Source organism: Panulirus ornatus, chromosome 50 (assembly GCF_036320965.1).
Source record: "Panulirus ornatus isolate Po-2019 chromosome 50, ASM3632096v1, whole genome shotgun sequence".
Lineage (NCBI taxonomy): Eukaryota > Metazoa > Arthropoda > Malacostraca > Decapoda > Palinuridae > Panulirus > Panulirus ornatus.
In genome coordinates, this window is record NC_092273.1 from 5,270,100 (window position 1) to 5,293,536 (window position 23,437).

General features: G+C 42.9%; 1 protein-coding gene across 3 annotated transcripts in view; it reads left to right on the plus strand.

Moving 5' to 3' along the window:
* Positions 1-22,394, plus strand: part of LOC139764433 (uncharacterized) — a 28,414-nt gene extending 6,020 nt beyond the window's left edge. The window contains exons 1-3 of one of the 3 annotated variants that reach the window (XM_071690983.1): positions 1,217-1,642; positions 19,052-19,265; positions 22,309-22,394. In XM_071690983.1, coding sequence (XP_071547084.1) covers positions 1,578-1,642; positions 19,052-19,265; positions 22,309-22,386 — 357 coding nt within the window. In that variant the 5' untranslated portion in view covers positions 1,217-1,577 and the 3' untranslated portion in view covers positions 22,387-22,394. Of the gene's footprint in view, positions 1-1,216; positions 1,643-16,569; positions 16,652-19,051; positions 19,266-22,308 lie in introns of those variants that run through there. The other 2 variants (XM_071690985.1, XM_071690984.1) reach the window with 2 other exon arrangements.
* Positions 22,395-23,437: the final 1,043 nt, after the last annotated feature.

The window sequence follows — 23,437 nt, forward strand, 5'->3', positions numbered from 1 at the left end:
ATCAGCCATTACCTAAGGGACTTCCATTCAAATAATTTAACTTTAATTGTGTGTAGCTGGCCAACCTTTGGAACACTGTTGTTGACCTAGTACGGCTGTTTATACTTGATGGTTAGGGGGTCACATTAGTGTCAAGAACGAGGACAATTTGGAGTCACTTTGGCTGCCTGCCGACCCCGACGAAAGTGGGTAGAGTACCTAGACATAATGACTAGTTCGTCTGTAACAGCGGCAACGGTGGTGTGGCAGCGTGGAAGGCATATTTACGCACGGTATAAAACCTCGAAGACACTATCTTCATTGCTGTGAAAGTGTGACTTTGGCAGGTCGCTTTGATTCTGCGTCTCTCCTCTTGTCTGAATGTTCTCTGTGGTTTTTCTGTATCCACAGAAAATTTCGGTAGACTTGTTTATTGCTCGAGGAATCATAGAGCATAATAGATAGTTGACAAGGAGATGTACATTATATATATCTTTATCTCAGGACTGTGTCTAATGGGATACCTCTCATAAGACTTATATGTCCAGAGGAATAAAGTTTACAAAATGCCTGTGGTATATGACATGCCTTGATATATAATTTCCTTCGCACACCAGAACCGTATGTCAGTTTCAACCAGACGACTGGCAACAGGAAGCTGCCAGCAAGTTGTACGATTAGCAGCTGCGTTGTCAGCCGTACGATGAGTCATGAAATTCATATTCGTGACAATCACAAATTCCTAACACACGTATACAATGAATGACTGATAGTACCATACCATTGCCTTCTTGGGGAGGAGGGTAAACCAGTGGCACAAAATTGAGGAATAAATAAATAAAAGAGGATTGTAGAGACTGGTGAAGAAAATAGATATTTGGAGTCTTTGTTGAGCTTGTGTCACTTGTTTCATGAAGTTGCAAAAGGTTAGAAAGTTCCTTGCGATAGGGTCAGCTATAACGAAGACGAAATTGCTCGTGTTATCTGTACAAGAGGCAGCAAGAATAGAAGAAAATTTCAGTAATTCGTTATTTATTCAGTTACCCTTAATCTACCCACAGTAAAAAAAACGAATATCAATTTTTCGAAAATGAGTTCTTACAATTTTCTCTAAAGAGAACAAGTGATAGGCAAGCAGGGTTGTGACCTTAAGGAGACACAGAAGAAGAATTCTGAAGACGTGAATGGCGGTGCCCCAGTGTCGCCAGGTTTGCAAGCGAAACACTGATTCAGTTGGCGACACCTCTGTGTGGAGACACCATCTGGCTCTTGCCCCACCTGTTGCCCCTTGTTGCTCTCGCGACCTTGCCCGCTGACACTGCGCCGATACCCGTGGCGTGTCACCTCCGTCGTGGCCTCCCTCTGTAGTGAATGCGGGTGATAGTAGTGACGCGAGTGTGTTGAAGAAGTGCCGTCTGTCTGAGGCGCAGCGCAGTATTGCACCTCGTCCTTCAACTGGCTGAATCCTAACGTCTGACGTCCGTCGTTTCCTCATCGAGTTGCTGAACCACGCCAGCGGGAAGTGAGATGTTCCCCCACGAGAGGTCCACATGGCCTCTGCTATGACGATGACTAGGCCATAGTCCCGACCGCTGGTGATGGCATTCTTCACAGTGGGTGCTAGGGCTCGAAAGGGAGGTGGAGCACCGGGAAGGAACCTGCAGTAAGTACAAACATTGGATCGCAGTGGTGGACGGTCAGAGAACCAGACCTGACTCTGTCCCTTCGGGTGATACAAATTAGAAATGTTATTTCCAGAACTCGTAACCAGATCAGAAAACTTGAGTGTGATGTAGAATCACACTCAGTCACTTTGAAAGGGAGCCTTGTAATATCTCTATACCGTACATGGTTTACCCTCCTGTAATGCTAATACTGTGTATGTATTATGCCGTTGAAGGCTATCTGTGTACCACCACAGTCATGTGATTCGCTGTAGGCACTGGAATATAGCTTAAGGGGTTGGAGAAAACTGATTTGTGTCAGCTTTTGTATCCTCACCATATCTGTTCACAGGCGCAACTGCTTTGCTTTTCATAAGATTATACATTTATCCTCAGGAACCATACATTCAGTTTCGAGATATTAAAAAGAAAATGCTTGTGGCTAATATGATTGTCGAATATGGTGCAGATCAACAGTCCATCTGGGCAAGGATTATATTATTCATTTCTTTTTCCAGGAAATTAATGTTTATTATGATTTTCATAAAACGTGTTTATTTTTCCCAGGAAACTGGTGACATTTTCCCCACAGGAAACTGGAGGAGTTTTAAAGCGTTACGTGTGGGAATGGTTAGTTTCATTGAATCTCGTTTAACTATTATGTTTGTGTCCTCGTCTGTAACAGGAGACGATTGTAACGAGCTTCATGCAAACGTTCAACTATTCTTTTTACATATATCTTTTTTCCCAGCCGTGTACGAGGTATAGTAAGATGTCGATGATACTAATATTTATTTAAAGATAATGACTGTGAAAGTCAGCGGGTCATGGGGAAATGTAATTTTGTCTGGGGAAAAAAAAAAAGTTTCCCACGTCAAGGAAAAATTTTCCCAGAGGAAAAACAGTGCTAAAAATAGCGAGGGGAGAAAAGAACCCTTGTGCCACACAAACACAGAAAAAGACTAGCAGGAAAAATAAAATCTGTGTGGCAGGAAAAGACAGTGTACTGGGAAAAAGACGGTAATGTGTCAGGAAGAAAAAAAAAATCTATGCCAGTGGAAAAGACTGTCATGAAAACACCCCTTTTTATGGCAGGAAAAAGACACACTACCAGGAAAATAAAAAAGACTGTGTAAGGAAGACATGGCGTTCCAAGACAATGACATTGTGCTAGGAAAAAAAAACCCACAGAGTGCCGAAAAAAAGGCAGGGTCAGTTAAGAGAAATTAGTGTATGAGGAAAATAACTAGTGTGCTAGGAATACAGTCTATGTGTTCGGGGAAAAAATACCAGTGAGCAAGGAAAAAAATCTAGCGTTCCAAAAATCGGAATTGAAGAAAAAAAAGTCGGAAAATAAAGTATGAAGCCCCAGACGACATGATTTGGCTGTCGAGTACAAGTATGTGTGTGTGTGTGTGTGTGTGTGTGTGTGTGTGTGTGGGGGGGGGGGGATAAAAGGGGGGGGGGGCACTAAAGTTTATCAGGTTGCCAAGAAACGTGATCAAAGAGGAGGAAAAAGGAAAAAAAAACACACACTACCTGAGAAAGACTATGGTAGGTCTTCGGGAAGGAATGAAGACGAAGAAGGAGCTGCGGTACCGCTGAACTGCCGCCACACACCGGGAGGACCTCCTCACCACTCCGGAGTAACGGAGGCGGTGCAGGAAGTGCTGTCGCAGGTCTCGGGATAATAATCCTCAAGGCCGCGGGAAAATCTGGTATCGCAGCGTCCCCAAGATGGTGTCAGGCCGGCGTGGAGAGCGTCACGTTGTCGGCTGCTGGAGACGCTGTACCGATGCTGAGGAGGCTACTGGGGTGTGGTTGAGGAGAGGGTCGTCCAGACGACGACCACCCCGAGGGAGGATGTCACAGTATAGAGGGAAAAGACGGATTGACGAGGAAGTGGGAACGGAAAGCTTACCCCTGCCTCAAACTAAGTGACTTTTATTCATAGATTACTCATAAATACATCACACTAACCAAACAAATACACGCTGATATAACCCAACAAACTCAAAGCACCCGACCTCCCAACTCTCCCCTAAAGTGGACAAGTATTTCGCCTCGGTAACTCTTGCTGCTGTAGTTGGTAACTCGACCTAAGGAGGGACATAGGGAGTGTCAGAATTACATTAATGGACAATATGCGGTGGACAGAGCAAGCAAGTGCTCGCAAGGCTTGGAGCTAAATCTCGCACGACACACCCAGCAGCCCAAGAAATTACCCTTCAGAGGCCCCCAGGACGGAGGTAGACACCTCCATGGACACAAGTGGTTTTGGTTCGACCTCATCTCGTCCTGCACTGAACCGCTCTACGCTGAGGCTCCGTACCGCTTTACACTGAGGCTCCGTATCACTGGCAGTGTATCGGCGGACGACGGGTGTCTCCTCTTGGCACGGAGGGCGTGGGAGCCCTCCCACTTTCAATACACCACACCAGCAGTCTTCTCTGGCACTCGCTATGATAATTATAGGGGGAAAAATAATGTGAAATTTCTGGAAGTATTCAGATGAAATATCCACAATCATGTTCTTAAATAGTTGTAGATACACACGCACACACACACACACACACACACACACACACACACACACAGTCAGGCCACTAATAGCCTAAAATGAATACACAAATGTTCATATCCCTGGCCTTGGTCCTCACACGTACAAACACAGGTGACAGGCAGCGCTGAGCCAAGACATACACACGGTGGCGCTCCACAACGATCATGGCTGTGAGGCAGTTCTAAACCTCAAGTCTACCCATTTGTGTCAAAGTCTTACACTACCCTACACCCACACACGTGTACGATGATGATGTGCGTGTGTGTGTGTGTGTGTGTGTGTGTGTGTGTGTGATTGCTGTTTACGTGTTATGGGCAGGAGAGTTTTACACTAGTGTTGCCCCGTCTCTTATCCTTTTATATAGGTATTCCTATGTGTGTATGCGCACACACACACACACGCACACAAACATAAGCTGTGTGTGTGTCCGAAAGTTAATTGTTTGCGTTTCACGATGGGACAAAATAGTGTCATAATTACTTCAACATCCACACGTTCCACATTGATAGATTTCAAGGCTTAGAAAAAGGAAAATCCTTGAGACGTTGAGTGCTCCTGTCTTGGTAAACACTGCTCTGATGTACACCTTTCAATCCATTTCGAGAACTCTCGTGTATCATAAGGGGTAAGTCGGTCGTTTGTGACGTGGGCCAGGTCTTGCAGGAGGCGGGGATGCAACAGCAGCAGCAGCAGCTGGGTGGGCGGGCGAGTGTGAGCTCCACATGCCCGCCCGCTCCCTGGCTGGCTGACTAATCGGCTTAACGCCCTCACCACGGCAACGCGCTGGCTCAGTCGGTGACAGCCTTTTAGATCCCTCGTGTCGAGTCCAAGCACACGACTTGCCTGCCTGCCTGCCAGCTGAGGTGAGGCTCCCGGGTCATGAGAACCGACAGCCTGACAAACTGCAGCCCTAGTGGTCACGAGGTCAGGTCACGTCACGTCGGGGGAACACGTTTAAGGCAGATAGATAGATGATATCCGCTCGACAGAAACAGGTCTCTGACTTCTCCAGCGCATCGGCCGATACGCGCACCATCCACGCTCTCCCAACCTCCATCTCTCCTGGCTAACGTTTGTCCTGTGACTCACCAAATTCTTTGACACATCCCAGCCATTCTTGGGTTATGGTGGCCTCGGTTCTTGCAATACCTCGTTAAAACCGCCCATAGTCACGTCCTCTGGCTTTACGAAAACCTGTTTTTTTTTCAATCGGTCAAATGATTACGATTATCAGCAAATGATAGTCACTAAGGTGACATGACAGTGCTTTCGTTAAGTGCTAAATGAAATTGATGAATCAAATATGGCTGCCTTCATATCATCCCTGAGTTCCTTTCGCTAGCGCTTTCAAGGCAAGACACGATCTGTGCCATGTTACGTGTCCGTCATATGAACTCTGTGAGACGGGAGAGTAAACTGAACTGTCTTACCGCGCGATCAAGGCAAGAGAGTGGGACGATAGCCACACTAATGTTGGGCAAGCGACGCGGGGGGGGGGGGGGGGGGGAGAGAGAGAGAGAGAGAGAGAGAGAGAGAGAGAGAGAGAGAGAGAGAGAGAGAGAGAGAGAGAGAGAGAGAGAGGAGGAGGAAAGAGAGCCTTTGGCATATGAACTATGAGTGGATTACGGGGGTCGAAAAAACGCAATAGGATGAAGCTGTTGTTTTATTCTGAAAACGTTTCGGTGCAAAGCCTTGCTCACACAGACGAAAAAACAAGAGACAGGAATACACGGGTCTCGTCTCCTATTGGTAAGGTGTGTGTGTGTGTGTGCGTGTGTGTGTGTGTGTGGAAAGCTTTGCACACAAATGTTACAGAGCATCATTCCAGCTCCACCCATCGTTTTTCTACCGTTCCTGAGCCATTCATCGGTCAGATTCACATGTGAACTAGAGACTTGTAAGGAATAGGAAGGATTGATAATTCTGGAATAATATGAATCATACTTCTATCAATAATGATAATATTGATGACTAATCATTATCATTATTACTATAAGTAGTAGCAGTGGTGGTGGTTGCATCAACATTTTTCTCAAGATTAATTGCAGTTTCCCGCCTCAGCAAGGTAGCGTCAGGAACAGAAGACTGAGTCTTCGAAGATAATTAATTCCTTCCTTGACTCATTATGTTCACCTTTCAGATACTTAACACAGAGGCGGAGTGATTCCAGCCCCCCCACCTCTTAGTTGCCTTCTGTGATACGCAGGAGATACATGAGTAGTGTTCTTTCTCCCGTATCCCAAGGATAAGATAATAATGATAGTGATGATAATGATAGTAGTAATGATAGACGAGAAATAAAGAATATGAAATGAAATAAAATTACGCGGTTATCTATGAAATCTTGTGAAACAAACGCTTGTCTTTGACCGATTCTTTAATTCTGATCATTTGCTCAGAACTCTTGCATAACACAAATGTTTCTAAAAACTTATGCAAGATATTCAAGGTTATAATATCAAAAAAAATTATCAAAATGTCATAGAACATAAAATGTGAAGTGGAAACATCTGTGTTGCATTTACCCTGATACTGTGTTCTCGTTTCTAATTCGTCATTAACAGATCGAAAGGAAAATTAGCCTCGAATGAGGTTGGTAGTAGATTACTTTCTATACGTTCGTAACGAAACTATATTTCTCAATAGGTAAATTGCGGGGTATCGGGCAACCGCGTCTCATAAACTATCTCAAGTCCGTTTTCTCTATCCATAAAATTCATAACATAAACACCCGGAAGAAAATAAGTCCGTGTCATAAACTAGTCTCCATCTTGGATCCGGGTTACAGAAACGGTCAAATAGACGAATCTCATAATATAAATAAAACCCACGTACTTTGATAAAACTCGAACTGGAAAGCGCGCGATGAAGCTCTTATCTATATACACATGGGCAGTTTAGAGATCTATAAACCTCCAGGTAGTGAGGATAAGCATGATTACTTTTTGATTTTAAGTATGACTCTGGTTATTAATTCTGCCTGCGTTAGGTATGGTTCCTAGTGTGTCATAGTAATCATTTTTCCCAACCTTATACACTCTGACGTAGGTACCCGATTTATAGATAAACCCACAGACATACGAATATAAGAAGCACGCCTACATGCCTTGAGCACCCTACACACTTCCCCCTATATATATATATATATATATATATATATATATATATATATATATATATATATATATATATATATATATTTTGGAAAGGATCACAATTTTGCGCGTGATCAAGATATTCCTATGAGTCCACGGGAAAAATGAAACACGAAAACACTTTTCGTGTTTCATTTTCCCCGTGAACTCCTAGGAATATATATATATATATATATATATATATATATATATATATATATATATATATATATATATATACTTCAGATTATTACGTATATGATGTATCGCAATTATTTAACTAGTTATAGTGATACTAGAGGCTAGAAGTCCAGAATGAAGATAAGAATTGTATAGTCAAGACGAGTGAGTGTTGCCGGAGAGACCATGTCTGGGGCAACAACAGGCCAGTGCCAACAACCCTACGGTTCACATTGCTATATATATATATATCCCCGTTCCCAAACATTGTGACGTGGAGGGGGAGGCTCCTGCATGTCACCCTCCTCCCCCAGCCAACCATTCACAGCACGTTACCCGCCTCCCTGGTAGCCACTCACAGCACGTTACCCGCCTCCTTGGTAGCCACTCACAGCACGTTACTCGCCTCCCTGGTAGCCACTCATAGCACGTTACTCGCCTCCCTGGTAGCCACTCACAGCACGTTACTCGCCTCCCTGGTAGCCACTCGCAGCACGTTACTCGCCTCCCTGGTAGCCACTCAAAATGTTAATAGGAGGAGAGGTGCTGGTTTTAGTGACGCAGAGTGACCACGAGCACGACGGTACGACCCTTGAGCATGACGGTACGACCGTTGAGCCCGACGGTACGGTAAATCTTGAGCACGACGCGTTTACACTCCTTGAGCAGGATGGTACAGCCCTTGGGTACGATGGTCAAGCTCTGAAGGGTAGGGTCAAGGCTCAGGCCATCGTACCCAAGAGCAGTACCATCGTGCCCTTGTGGTTAGTATCCAATGTACCATAAAACGTACCATAACCTTTGTTTTAGATTGCTGAGTTGTTACATTTACGTTTGGGTCGACGACTTGTTTCCAGGATTACGACTTCCTTGTTATATTTGCTTGCTTGTGATTCTGAAGACCATTACACTAATTTATACTTGCTGCTATCTTTATGACACTCCTGCAGCGCTCAGGAACCTAGCCGCTTCCACTCGTCATAAAGCATTATAATGTGAGTGTGTTTATGTGCAGAGAGTTGCAGGGTAATTGAGTAGTATGTGCTCGGTGTCTTGCATATGGTAGTTGCATCGTGGCCATGAAGGATCTTGGGATATGTTGAAACTGTGTCTGTGCTGTTGTAGTGATGGGTGATTTCCGGAGTGGAGCCGGGAGAGGGTGACTCGTGTTTGCCTAGGAGTGTGGTTTCTGATGGATCTATGTCTGATGGGTTGGAGTTTAAAAGGGACAGGTCAGTTGTTCTGAAATCTTTGAGAAGGTGAAGCTATCCGGAGCCAAGTGATGTAGTGAAAGAAGCAGAGATCACAACGATTCACCTTTGAGTTACCATAGGCCTCGATACCATCTAGTGATGCATCGGCAAGATGAGTATTGCGATGTGTATTTAATGGCAGAGACACGCAAGCAGTCACATTTTCGGAACAAAACCAGAGAGAGAGAGAGAGAGAGAGAGAGAGAGAGAGAGAGAGAGAGAGAGAGAGAGAGAGAACACATTGCTGAGCAGGACTTGTGACTCAGATTTCTTATTCCTAATGGGAAAAAAGTACCAAGGTAAACTAAAGGTAAACTAAGAGACTCGGGAATTCATTCTTCTCAATTAGTTTCGGCAAACTCTCCTACAGGAAGACGAGTTCAAAAGAATAAATTCCTCGCTCATGCCTTCAGTTTTTCCTTGCTTTCCATTAGCCAGGGAAGACGATGATTAAATCTCATACTGTGAGGGTTAGGAAGTTTGTTTTGAAGTAAATTCGTTGAGCTAAAGATGCACCAGATGTGTGGGCAGTTACGCCTTACAAGGACGAATCGGTCTTGTGTGTATAATCGGGGCAACTATTCAGAGGAAAAGAATCTTGGGTATTAGAACAAGCATTCCAACTCCTTAAGAGTCAGATTTAGATATTTGCGTAATGGGTTTCCAAGGCAGATTAGATCTACGGTGATAACACGTTTGTTTACCATCGTGAGTGTTGGGATTATAGAGTGGATAAGGAGTTAGGAAGGACGTGTGAAGTCGTGGGGGAAAAAAGATTCAAAGAAAATTGGTCTGTGGCGTTAGACGTAACTACCATACGTCCGCTCCGCTGAGAAATTCTTTTCAATTTCTTTGAAACAGTTGACACGACACGGACGAAAGTACAGGCCAGTCGAAGCCACGTTGGACGAAAAGATAGAATAATGTTCATAGATATGATTATAGCGAGATGGGATGTTGATCGAGCAACGGCAGGTGGAGCAGATCTGAGAGAAAAAGTTAAAGCAATGCCGGGTTGAGGTGTGAGCGTATGAGTGAACAGCCTGTTTGATGAAGTAAGGAGGTTGTTGATAAAGATGGAGAAAGAAGGAAGGAGACAGGATCATGAGACAAAAACACACACACACACACACACACACACACACACACACACACACACACACACACACACACCATTTATTCAAATCGACGTTCACAAACCCATTATTCGGTGTTATGATCTTGTGATGTGACTGATGAAGTCGTTACAACTTTCTTCAATTATTATATGGATGTCATCTATGTCGTTTTTTCAGGCCTATGACACTGGGTATCGTTACATTTCTATCATATTACAGTAAACGACTGCGGTACAGGACTGTAACTGCGGTACAAAGGCAAGAACCTGTGTTGAGAATAATCGGAGACTCGTTTCATTGAATAGGTTCACCGTGCAGGGTTATCAGGGGCGACCGCAATGGCTTCCGTCGTACGCTTCCCCCCCCAGAGAGCCGTGGTCTTAAGACAGCGATGTTGACTATCTGTCGAGTCATCCGCTGGCTGCTAGACTGTTGAGAGAGAGAGAGAGAGAGAGAGAGAGAGAGAGAGAGAGAGAGAGAGAGAGAGAGAGAGAGAGAGAGAGGAGTTCCCGCGGCGGATGTGGCGTGTCACTCTGCCGTTGCTTTACCAGCTGGAGGAGGAGGAGGTGGTGGCTCGGCCCTCGCACCGGTCACTGTAGTGCCCACCAGTCTCCTCCACGCCGCCCCAGGTGAGGTAGTTTGCATACTGGCTCCTCCGGTGGGTGCTGCCCACTAAGACGCTATGCCCAGGAAGATGCCCGGACGAACGTAAGTATGTGCCAGAAATCGAATGATAATTAGACGTATATGAAAGTGAAGCTCCGAGGACTTTGGAAGTATATGATGAATTATATATTCATACAGACTAACGGTTAGAATTATGAGATAGAGTTACGCTACATCACTGAGAAAAAAGTATCAGTAATTTAGTTTTTTTAAAGTTCATTACTTTTATGATCTTACTGCGGTATTAACACCTTGTTGATTTGAGCACAGTCGATGAAGAGGTATAATGAATATTATTCGAAGTTTATCGTCATCTGTATTTGATTTTTGACTTTTTGTTATTACGCCTCTGGACAGTATTGTTCCTGATTCACGTTTTCTGTTAGCTTTATGATTAATAAAAATGGTATAAAGAATTCCAAGAAAAAACTCTCCAGATATTTACGAAGTCGCCACTTTAAGAACGTTTAATGATGGTCAGCATTTTGTCATTGAAATTCCTCTGATTTTTATAAATAAAATTCCCCTCCTCCCTCCTCAAAAAATGAGTGGGTCAGTTTATTTTTTTGGACACATGTCAAGACCTACTGCTACGAAACCTACAACCATTTATGAGTCATTATGTACCTATTCCTAATAACCTTTGAGTCCTCTTTGTGAGAGAAAATCTTTGTGTTCCCAGGACTACTTTGAAGAGGCTCCTACAAGCCACCCACGGTTGCGCTCCTTCCAGTAGCAGGGAAATGTATACTCGTATGGAGTTAGTGATACGACTTATCTAAAGTCTTCATTTACGGCATCAGATTTACATTGTTCTTAGTGGTCGAACGTTTATTGCAAATGATAGCATTGAGTAAGGATATCTTTAAAATTATCTACGGGTAGAGTAGATTATCTACGGGTAGAGTAGATCATCCACGGGTAGAGTTTATGTATGAGATCGGCATGGACTACTGTACACGGGAGTTAATGAACGTATCTGTTTGATTTTTTGCCTGGGAGCTGAGCAAGGTGGTGCCTGGAGTCATTATATCATGATTTATCCTCATGGCCCACATGTGGGTGGCACTACGAGCACAAGTAGGCAGCACACTGGCCACAACCCAGGTGTCACTGCAGGCCACATGTGGACGGCACAGCGGACCACATGTAGGCGTAAAGGCGGGCCACACATCATACGTGTAAAGGTGAGCTGGAAGGTCGCGTCGACGCTTGGGGGGAAAACCCCCCAAACAATGTCACAATACTGCTTGACACGACGTACGTACCCAACCAGCCAGCCAGCCCGCCAGCCTACTTGCCTGCCTGGCCTCGACCACTGTATGGGTCGGTTAGGAATTGTTTCGATGGGTGTACGGCTCAAGGTGAAGTGCCCGAGGACTGACGGAGTGCCTGTAGAGCACCACTTTATAAAGGCGAGAGTAAGAGTGAATGTTTGAGTTACAGGGGTAAAAGTGTGTTGAGCATACCTGGTTAAGTTGTCAGGGAGAGTGGTGATTGAGAGGGCGTGCGTGCATGTAGCATCAGATGCAATTGGAACATTGTGGTTTTAGGTGGATCAGGAGTTTGCACTGAAGAATGTGTGTGTGTGTGTGTGTGTGTGTGTGTGTGTGTGTGTGTGTGTGTGTGTGTGTGTGTGTGTGAGTGATTACAGAAATGGAGTTATTTGTATGTGGCATTTATGGATCAGGAAAGAAAATGTGATAGGGTGATAGATACGGTTTGTGGTGAGGCGTTACGAACATGTGGTGTGGGAGGAAAGCTGTTGGAAGCTGCCGTGGATTAAATGAAAGTGTTATCGAAGAAAAATGTAATTTACAAAAATTAAGTAATTGTAATCTTGATTGGATTTTCCAATAAGAATTAATTGTGATTTGTTAGAAATTATTTCCGCTGCATTTACATGAAACCACATCGGTCCACACATGTGGTACTACCACGCCAGGTCCTCCACACCTGTGGTATCAACACACAAGGTCAGGTCAATTAGTCTGTACTTTCAGCGTCTCTTGGCAACGCTAACGAATATACACAATATTGATGGCTTTAAAGGTACTATTATTTGTCTGCGATTTCCTCATGTTGGTTCATGGAGGATTCAAAATCTTGTCATATGCGGAAGTTAAAGGATTTATGGGTATGTTTCCTCTGTCGCAAGTGACCCGTGGTATGTTTAGATTTAAACTATAAAATGCATATACATGGTAGGGTAAGGCTTCTGCCCGTATGATGCTAATGATGACTTTGCATTGCTCTCTTGGGGCCTCTATGTGTGTGTGTGTGTGTGTGTGTGTGTGTGTGTGTGTGTGCGTGTGTGTGGAGCAATAGTAAACTAAATCCTGACAGTTCTGGCTGGCGTGCGTACGTCCAATGATATTCGATGGAGCGCCCAGTGTCCGACACGGTCTAAAGTTTTATGATCATCTAGAAGAGATATTTACATATTCAGGCGTGGGAAGGTTGATATAGCACAATGCACATACGTCTGTCGCACAGATGCGCGTGAAAACAGACTGACTGTAAACTGTGCGTGTATGATATATTCAAGTCTTTCTGAAGTCTTCCTAATATATCTTTGCAGCATCTGTGGCGGGAACTATAGGTCTTTCAAGTCTTCATGATAATTTTATCAGAGGATCAAGTTCTCGGGATGGAAAGAATTTAGATTGTATATACTCGTGGGGTTAGATTATCGAACTTAAAGGATTAAGTAATGAACAAGGTGTTGATGTACTTCAATCTCAGAAGCCCTTCTGGCTCAGGGGTGATGGACGTAATGCACTCCAACCTATAGTATCATTTTGAATTAGCGTTGGCAAAATGGGCTCGAAGTGAATCGCGACTGACGGAGGAGAAGGAGGGTTCACATGAATATCTTTCTAATCTTATGTCGTTGTATTTTAAGACTTTTTTTTTTTTTCTCTCCCGAACTCCCGGTTCCTACAGGCAACCCAGATATAATTACATGGAGCTAGGCCGCCTTATCATCCAGATTTCCCGGGCTTTTCCAGATTACTTGTGTCGTCTGGCTTCTTGAGTAGATTGTGTGTCGTCTTCTCAGCTCTCCACCCTCCATGCCCCACTAGTGTGGTCACACCTCTCTCGCCTGTGGCCAGAACATCTCTCGGCCTCATTAAAAAGCTCTTGGAAGTTTTACATTTCAGTTTAGGTATGACGAATTGTGTTGACATGGTGTAGGCCAGGCGACGTGGATCGAACCATATGTAGCAAGGAGAGTGGATTACAATCTTCTATTGAGAAACTGCTCCCCTGGCTGATTGACGGGTTTTGAAAGGTCTTCAAATATTGGGATACGTAGGGATATGTGAGCGATGATGGGATATATGGGTGTGCGGTGACGGGTTTCCTGTGTAATTATCATTCTCTGGAAGCCTTACCAGGCAGGAGACCCCGAAATGAACGTGAGGATAAATGTGATTCCTCCTCCCTCACTGACACCCACTATGTTCAGGATGCCCGCGATAGTCCAGCGATGGAGGCAGGATAATGAGATATATTCTCGGTACTAAAACATTGAAGATGATTTTCTCGGTACTAAAACATTTAAGATGAGTGAGAAGTTGTTTTTTCCTACATACCTTTCCTTTAAATTTGAATGATAATGATGAAAAATACATACACGGGATTATTTTCCACACAATACAGTGCAGTTGAAACATCGTTATGAAATAACCTTTCGTGGTCGGCTGATAACACTGTTGGGCTGTATGTTGGTTGTCCTAGCTTCTGCTGGCAACACTGTTGGGTTGTTTGCTATAATAACTTCTGGTTTACTGATAACACCGCCAGAGATAACTTGTTACTGGTCATTTCTTTATCTTGTTTACTCTGAAAGTCAGTAGGAAGGCGATGTTTCAATACCTAACATTCCTCCCGTCCCACTGCGCGCTGCTCGCAGCCGGCTGGCGGAGGGTACTGTGGGAACCTTGACTAAGGAATAGTTAACTGTAGTGATTTCATTCAGGTCTGTGATATGTCAGTTCGTCCAGCTGGAAAACTAATGGTGCCACCGGGATCATATCTGATGCCAGACCTTAACACCGTCCCCCATAATCACCACCATGAGTACCATCGCTGCCATAACTGCTGCTGCTGTTGCTGTTCCCACCACCTCCCTCAGGAGAGGTACGGAACCCGTGGTGTTCTGCGTGACATTTTCACTCGTTATTAAAATTTGGAGTACGAGGGAGGGGGCCTTTTGGCCAGGGTGCCAGTGTCGCGGGCAGTCGGTCAGCGGTGGCAGCAGGCGGGCCACACGCCAGGTCCTCATGGCCATCCGGTGGGGCCACTCTTGAGGCCACATCTACTCAGAGGATGGCCACTTCTCTGTGTGAAGAAAAAGGACACAGCTTGATTCCTCGCGTGAGGAAAAGTTGCGAGATAAAGTTCTTAGAAAAGATAATGAGCTAAACTGTGATTTCTAGTCGGGGGAAAAGTTGACGCTGTGCCTCAGAGAAAGCGAGGCGATCGGAAACACTTGGAGTATCATAAGGTTGTTGGTTCAGCTCGCGAAGAAATGTGTCAGGTGAGATAGGATGAGGCTGACGTGGTGAGGAGAGTGTCCGACGTGTGAGAACCAGAATACATAGAAGAATCGTGTGTGAGGAGGAGCGGCCGTCAAGTTTGTGTGGAGAGGGCACTTCTGACTGGGTCATCTGGTAGCAGCCAAGGTCAACATGAGGCGGGAGATAGAGGGCGGGAAGTGGTGTGAGGAGAAGACGTTAACACTTCATGTGTTGTGACCCAACTGCTGCTGTAAACCCATAGGTATAATGGCCAGCTAGGCTTTGGTTAGGAGGGACAACCATGAACTAAATAAGCAGCAATGCAGAAAGGGTAAGAAAATCTCTTTTTACATTAAGTTAGCGACTCATCTGTAGCGAGAAATAAGTCCATTAAGAATCATTAGTTTGGGTCATTTGCTTTCAAACCTGCTTTGCCGTGAAAATGATCGAGTGTTACACACTTTTTGCCTGATGCTCAGGAAATCTTCCAGGTGTAATCTGTACGCCTGTCACTACCTTGTCAACAGTTACCAGGATATTGAAACCTACACTTGGGTCACTAGAACCAGTTACACTCAGGATGCTAAACCTCCTACACTTTCCGTGTTAAAACACAACACACACACACACACACACACACACACACCATTTTAGCAAATTACAACTAGTATAGTGACACCCAGATCCGGGGTGAGAAGACCCAGCTCAACGGGGCTGTCGAGATCCATATCGAGGACTGATACCCAATGCGGATAAGACCCGTCCATACCTGAGATATAATGTCCCACGAATACCCCGGATATTCAGACCCACACACCTGGGGTACTACAATTATACACTAGTGTTGCAAAGGCCTACACTCGAGGTGCTTACACCCCAAGATTTTGTAACTCGCACCCCGGGATGCTAAGACCCAAACATGGGGCTTCAAGACCCAGGGAGGTTTGCGTCAGCACCAAACTTGTGATAAGACACTCGTTCGTGTGGCCAAGACTGGGACCCCGTACGTTAAGACCCACATCTTTTGCTGAGGTGTCCTTAGACCCAACACCCAAGGATGCTGTGATTCGCACACGAGAGATCGAAACCCAAACATCTTATGCTGAGGTCCGCATCCGGAAATATTTTGGGGACTCGCACACTGGGTGTTAGAACCCACACCCGGCGATATTAAGACCCACATGTAGGGGTGTCAACTGGCCCCATACACGGGGAGCGAGGTTCACCAACCTTGGTAGATAGGCGGGGAAGGGGAGGTCAGCTAGGAGGAATGAGTGAGGGAGGCTGAAGGTGCGACAGTAAACAAGATGCTGCTGGTAGCAGAGGAGAGGGGTAGATGTAGCGGTGATGTACACCTGGGAGCACCGACCGTTCTCTCTGAATGGTCGCAACTGGTTCTTCGCCAAGGCTGGCACGATAACGTATCATCGGCATGAGAGGCAGGTAGATGTGGTGGTGCTGGTGGTATCGGTGGAGAAGATTGCTTTCGTAGTACCGTACGCGTCTCCACCAGCTATCGTAGTGACGTGCGGGTCTCCAACAGCGATGGAGTCTCACATACCAGGAGCGTGCGTATACGCAAAACCCCCTTCTCTCGTTTGCTACATTTGTTGCGTTCGTCTTCAATCGGCATCGTTCTTTCTAAGTCTCTTTGATCGTACAGGAAAGATATACGTTGTAAATATTGACTCTAGGGCAACACAAAGAGTTTGGGCTCAGTGAAGGAATGTGACTTGGGATTACAGTGTGATAGTGGAAAGCTACATGACCTAGTAAGATAAGAAGTTACCCAATGTCGAACCTGAAGGTGCTATTGTGAGAGCAGAAAAGTTGCCCGAGGCGATACAGCAAGTCTGTTACCAAGCTTTAACTTCTATGACAACGATACCGAGTGTAACATAACGTTATATACCGTTACCGTATATGACTTATGTTAGCCTGTGACGGTGATATGTAATAATATAACGTCTGCCTTTATGACTTCGAATGAATATAGCGTTACCGAATGCTTGGTACTTATAGAGAACGGTAGCCATATAGTTTTAAACACGTCGGAAGATGAAGCATATTTTATTCATCAAGACAGTGTGATGGTGTGAGTGTGATAGTGTGACTCAGTGTGATGGTGTTACGTACGGTACGACAATTGACAACGACGATACGACCTTGAACACGACGGAACGACCTTTGGGTATGATGGCCTGGCCTTGAACCCGCTGGACCTCAAGTGTCAGGTGAGGGGTTGAACAAATCATGTCCAAGGGTCGTTTGTCGAGTCGTGGCGAATTGGGTTGAAGACCATATATCACGCTGCAGCTCCGTGACCATCAGCCAGTTATCACAGTAAGGTATAAGATCATGACGGGGGAATCTTATCTCACACTGATAAACTCATCTCGAAGAACCTGAGCGATTCATACGGCTGGAGTCGAAGAATGTAAACATAAGACTTTTAAACGAGTCTATAACTGTGTTGTATCTCATATACCGTGACTATTGAGTGGCGGCGTTCGTGGTTATCCTCATTTGCTAAGGGTTATCTTACCGCAGTTAAGGCCAAGAACATCACTGGTGATGTGATGTGTTTGGGATGTAAGTATACGAGTAACGTCATCTTTATTACGTCATGGAGTAGCATCTTCAATACGTCACAAGTCACATATATCGCCCTGTAGATGTCATTATGGTTACGATTATTTTTCTAAGTTGGCTTTTCGCTTAAACATTTCATTGTGATGTGAAATAATTGGAAAAATCAAAGAATCTTTCTAGGGAGACGGTAATTTTAAGAGGAAACAATTATTTAACAATATCGCCATAGAGATAGATGCATATCTTGCATTGCTTTAGCTCGAGATCACAATAAATCTAACAGTCCGATAAGATGAGACAATTACAAGGAAAAGTAAGAGCTAGATCCAAACACGAAGAATCAATAATATATTTAAAAACAAGACCATCAAAAAGCAATATGTCAGGAACAGAGGAAGTGTGTTGGCAAAAGACTCGGTAAATACAAAGAAAAGACTGATAAAGATGGATCATAAAGACTCCTGATAGACTGAGATGAAAGAGGAATATCTTTCAATCATTTCATAACTCGTCTCCTGTGAACTTTAGTTGTGCAGAAAAATTCGAATTTCTTACATCAGTTAGGCCTTGTAGAGCAAACCGATATGATTTAGAGAAAACGTAAAAAATGCTATAACTAAAACCTTCAGCTGATTCCTGTTACCACTTTGATCCACTTGGTTACTAATCGTACACTTGAAGAAAAAATTAGTGGAACTTTTGTGCCTAATGATGTAGATACTTTATATCAAAAACTTGGTGGCAATTCTAAATATTTTGTGAAAATCTTCGGTGTTCCTTTTTTGTTTGAATCGTCAATATCAAACATATGTGTCTTACTTTGCATGTGTATCATATTATTTCAAATCTGTTCATACGTTAACGTGAATCTGCCTTGCATGACGGATTGTACAAGAGATCTGTATATAAGTTAAGCTGCCTCATTCACTATCCCTTCATTTGGGAAGGGATACATATATACATCGAGAGTGTGTATGGTCTTAGAATTATTTTGAACACCTGAGGAATCTCTTTATTTCATTAACACTAGTTGTTTTCTACACTCAGATTTACTTAGGATTTATTAATTTTTTTTAGTAAAAGGTAGTCACTTATGCCAGTTCATTGCCACACAGACGTCGAAAATTAATAAGCAGTCTTCTTGAGCAGTTGTCCATTTTTTTTTTTCTTTAAGGGACTGTTTATTCATCTTTTTTGTCTCTGTATGTGATTGCACGAAAAAAGTGAAAATAACGTATCTCAATCTTGTTTTTTTCTTGCAAATGCTTCACTTGTTTACTGGTTCACAAGAGATGACAAATATTAATTCTAGTTTTGTGCCCTTAGCAGGAACTACTAATTAAGCGTACGCCTTTTCTTCCTCCTCCGTGCGACAGGGACTGCAGGTATGAGGAGGAGCAGGAGTTACAGGAAGTGGCCTGGCGGTTTATGAAGAGACGTGAGAAGGAAAGGAAAGCCAAGGAGGCGAAGGAGAAAGCCAAGGCAGAGAGGGAGCGCATCAGGGCCGAGAAGAAAGCTCGCAAGGCTCTCCAGAGGTCCGGCTCCAACAAGAAGAGCCTAGTGTTCCCGTTGCTAGAGAAGGATATACAGGTGAGCAGTCACACTCCTGCTGCTTGTGAGGTGCAGCTGGCTGTGTAGACAGTATACATACTATAGGATATATACCATGGAATATGTACCGTGAGATAAGCATGTCTCGTGGAATATGTATCTGATACGATATGCACCATGGGTTATGTACCATGGGATATTTACCATGGTATATATACCGTGGGTTATGTACCATGAGATATTTATCATACTTTTCACTAAAGCTGACTTAAGTGCCATCCCTCTCTGACATTTCTTGTACGAACATATTGCAGGAATTAACATAATTTCGTTTCACATAAAGTTTCCGTAGTATTTTTGTGTAAATAACGTCATTGTAATGATACCGAACCTCGCTTGCTCGAGTGAAAAGTCGCCTTTGGCGAGACTATATCACTGGGAGAACAGTTTCGTTAAAGAACTTTTCAAAGGCATCGACTTTTCCCTGCTACTGGGAATAACGCAGCCTTGGGCTGCAGGAGCCTTCAGAAAGAGGACCTATGTAACAACAGGACTATTTCATACAAAGAGTTCCGATGGTAATTACGGATAAATAGATAAATGCAGTATCGACTTGATCTTAAGTTTGTACACCGCCCGTTATAGGCCCAGAAATAGACCAGATTTTCCCGACTTCCCAATTTTCTATCCCCATTGGTCACATTAATCTATTTCTTTCATATTCATTGTAGCACTCATTTTCTCTTTAATCTAATCTTCATTATTCATTTCTTTAATGGATTGGGTGGTAGAAACTACAACTGAAGTATCATTTGTAAACTCTTGGTTAAGAAAGTGAGATTCCGAGTGAGAATAGTAGTCCTACTTGGCGGACGATAGAGCATTTAGGGTGAACCGCAGGTCCATCGACCATCCTCCATTTCCTCTCCTTTTTTCCCCCCTCTCTCCCTCTTCCTGACCATAGTCCCAAGAGCACTCCAACAAACTCCCTCCCGAACACGTCAACTCCTACAAAACCCGTTCCTCCAGTCATCACTGGCAAGAACCCTCGAACAGACCTCTTCCTAAAGTTTTCAACTCCGGCCACGCCCGTCCCTCCAGTGTCTCCAGTCACATAACCCAGAAAGATGTGACACAGCTTTTAGTTCCAGCCAGCCATCTGCACCTGGATTATTGGAAAGCTTATGCGACATTTTTTTCAAGGCTGGGTACAAAACCTCTGCTGCTGTGTTACATACACTAACGTAGGGCAACGTTCATAGTATATGAAGCACAATAACACTGCAAACTAGCCAACCTTCATAATATATATATATATATATATATATATATATATATATATATATATATATATATATATATATATATATATGACCTGTGGCAACTGTTTCTATAAAAAAAAATTGTCCATCCAAGAAACGACTTATCAAAGTGTGACAGCCTAGTTACCACCTGTCTGTCAGAGATGTGACAGCGCAGCCTAGCAAACTGGATCGGAGGAAACACTGACAGCAGAACCCGGCCGCTTATCCTTTTCACATCCCAATCCTTTCACAAGAAATGTCTGCGAAAAATGAAGTGTTGACATAAAAAGGAATTAAGGTGTTGGCCATGAATCTCGTACGTAAAATTAAGGCTCCCAGACGCTAGAAGGTAAACCAATATTGTATGTGATATGTATGTTTTCAGCATTTATTTTGATCGCTCATGAGTGTACTATTCTAGAAACGGTAATCACCTCGAAGAATCTGTAAATGAATTTTGCATCGGATAACTGAAAACTGTACAAAAAAAAAAAAAATCATTTGGTCACATTTGTTTCCCTCATTATACTCATTATATCCTGAGCGATTTGGTTCTGAATGGAAAGTGAAAATATCAGGAATGAATTTTCATTGCTGCACGAATATAGGTAACGTTTACTCAAATGCAAAGTTAGCTGTTACAGTTATAATGATTTTTCAATAGGTAGATAAAAGATAAATTTTTCCTCATAGAATATATAAAATTCTTATGTACTGGTTACAGAAAAAAAAATCACATCGTAGTATTAAGGTAGATATTGGATTACACTTTATTACTAAAGTTCTTAATTGTTGTGTAGCATAGTGTACAATACTGTCACTGTAACACATAGTCTTTATTACAATGTGGATTTTTTTTCTCTATTATTTCCAAGGCCTAATAGACATATTTAACATATATGAATTGCATGATCTCTGCACTGTGGCCTCATTCAACCTACCGACAAGAAGAGCGAAAAAAATAGCAAGCTATTTAGCAAAAAGTGCCTCTGCATGATAAAAACGGAATATATATATATATATATATATATATATATATATATATATATATATATATATATATATATATATATATATATATATATATATATATAAAGTTACCGACCGCAGAAATGTAGCCTAGTACCCATAGACTTCAAAGGTTATATACCTCTGCATCATTATCTGGTCAGTGAAGTGGTTCAGTTAACCGTATAAGACTACAAAGTGTACTTTCTTGAAGCTAAGTAGTTGTTATATAAATAAGACAACTAAATAAATCCTTACTGGTATAACGTTTTCTGTTACAAAATCATGGCACAGTTCAAGAGTAATCGAACTAGCAGAAATTACCAGTTTCCCCTTCCGACAGTAAGTATTGACTTGCCATAACCATTCTTCAACGAAGTATTGGAAATACATTGTTGAACTTTACCTTGTAGACCTGTTTCTTTGTGGTGTATGTGTTTGTCTGTATTTTTAGCACTGGAAATATGGTGCATTTTGTTACTTGGTCTGACGTGTTCCTTTTGCTATCTTAATTTATTTGTGTATCAACAGAGCTGTTATACTTGTGAAGATATGACCATGGTTTAATACTCTTATTTCGTTTAATCTTAGCCATAGACATGGCTAAGACTTGTGTTTATGCTATATCGGCTGCTATAGAAAAGTCTTAGGAGTTATTCGTTTCTTTATTATAAACTGAAACTTTACCCATAACAAGGGCATAAAGAAACGTATTTCATATTTTACTACGTTTTAGCAACATCTTAATCAGCTCGAATATTCTCCAACAGATGGCAGAAGGAGGAGCAACAGATGGCGGGAACCACGCGACGACGCTGGGCCCTGAAGAGCTCAAGGCAGTAAGGTGAGTAGCAAATAAATGGTCATTGTAAAGATGGGAACTTAACATTGTTGCCAACCCGTCCACGAAACCCTTTGCTTGGCAGTCATACTTGTCACTGGAAGAATAGCTGATCTAAGTATAGGTAATTATATTTTGGTGTCATATTGATAACTCCTTGGATCTATCGTACAGGTGGGAAAATTAAAGTTTCGTTGCAACGGTAAGGCTTGCCACAAATCATGTCAGACGTTACTTAAAATTAGCCTGGATGCTTGAGAGGGAGTGATGGAGCGAATCATGAAATAAAACAGACGAGTACCTATGCGGCATAAGAATATCATAGGAAAATTTTAGATTTTCTGAAATACGTATTCAGATGTTAATCGTAGAGGAAATGCAGGCGACGCCCAAAAAGTAACTCCAGTAGCATCATTGAGATTTAGAATGATAATGTTTAAATCAGTGATATTATGACATTAACGCTACCTCTTGGATGGATGTTGATTTTTTTCTATTTTTCCTTTCATCCTTTTTCCTTCCTCTCGTACTATCCTCATTGTTCTTGGTGGTGTAATGTTGTCAAGGTATGTCACTGTCTGGTTTCATATGATAGTGTTCCTCACATCTTTGATTTTCACTATCATTTACATAATTTATATGAATATATTCATGATTTTCACTCATTTACATCTTTCATATGAATATATTAATGGGAAGATGAATAGGTTAATTCGTTATTGCATAACGAGTCACCAAGAGACGAAAAGAAACAGTATGTTACAGCACTTGTATAATTATTAAGCGATTATAGATGCCATTGTAGTAGGCGTACTGTACGTAGTTTTTATTGATACCAGATACCAGAGTAAGATAGAGTATACTGTACTTAAGTAATTAAATCCACGGTAGGTTTGACTGAAATATTAATCAAGAGTTTGTCACTTGACATCAGGTTGGTTTTAGTTCAGGAAATGCTGTTCGGGAGCCGAGGGAAGTGATTTAGGGGTGCGGAAGGGAGCAGGAGATGAACTCCCAACACTGAGATCCGTCTCTTAGATAATTTGATGTTTCTTGAT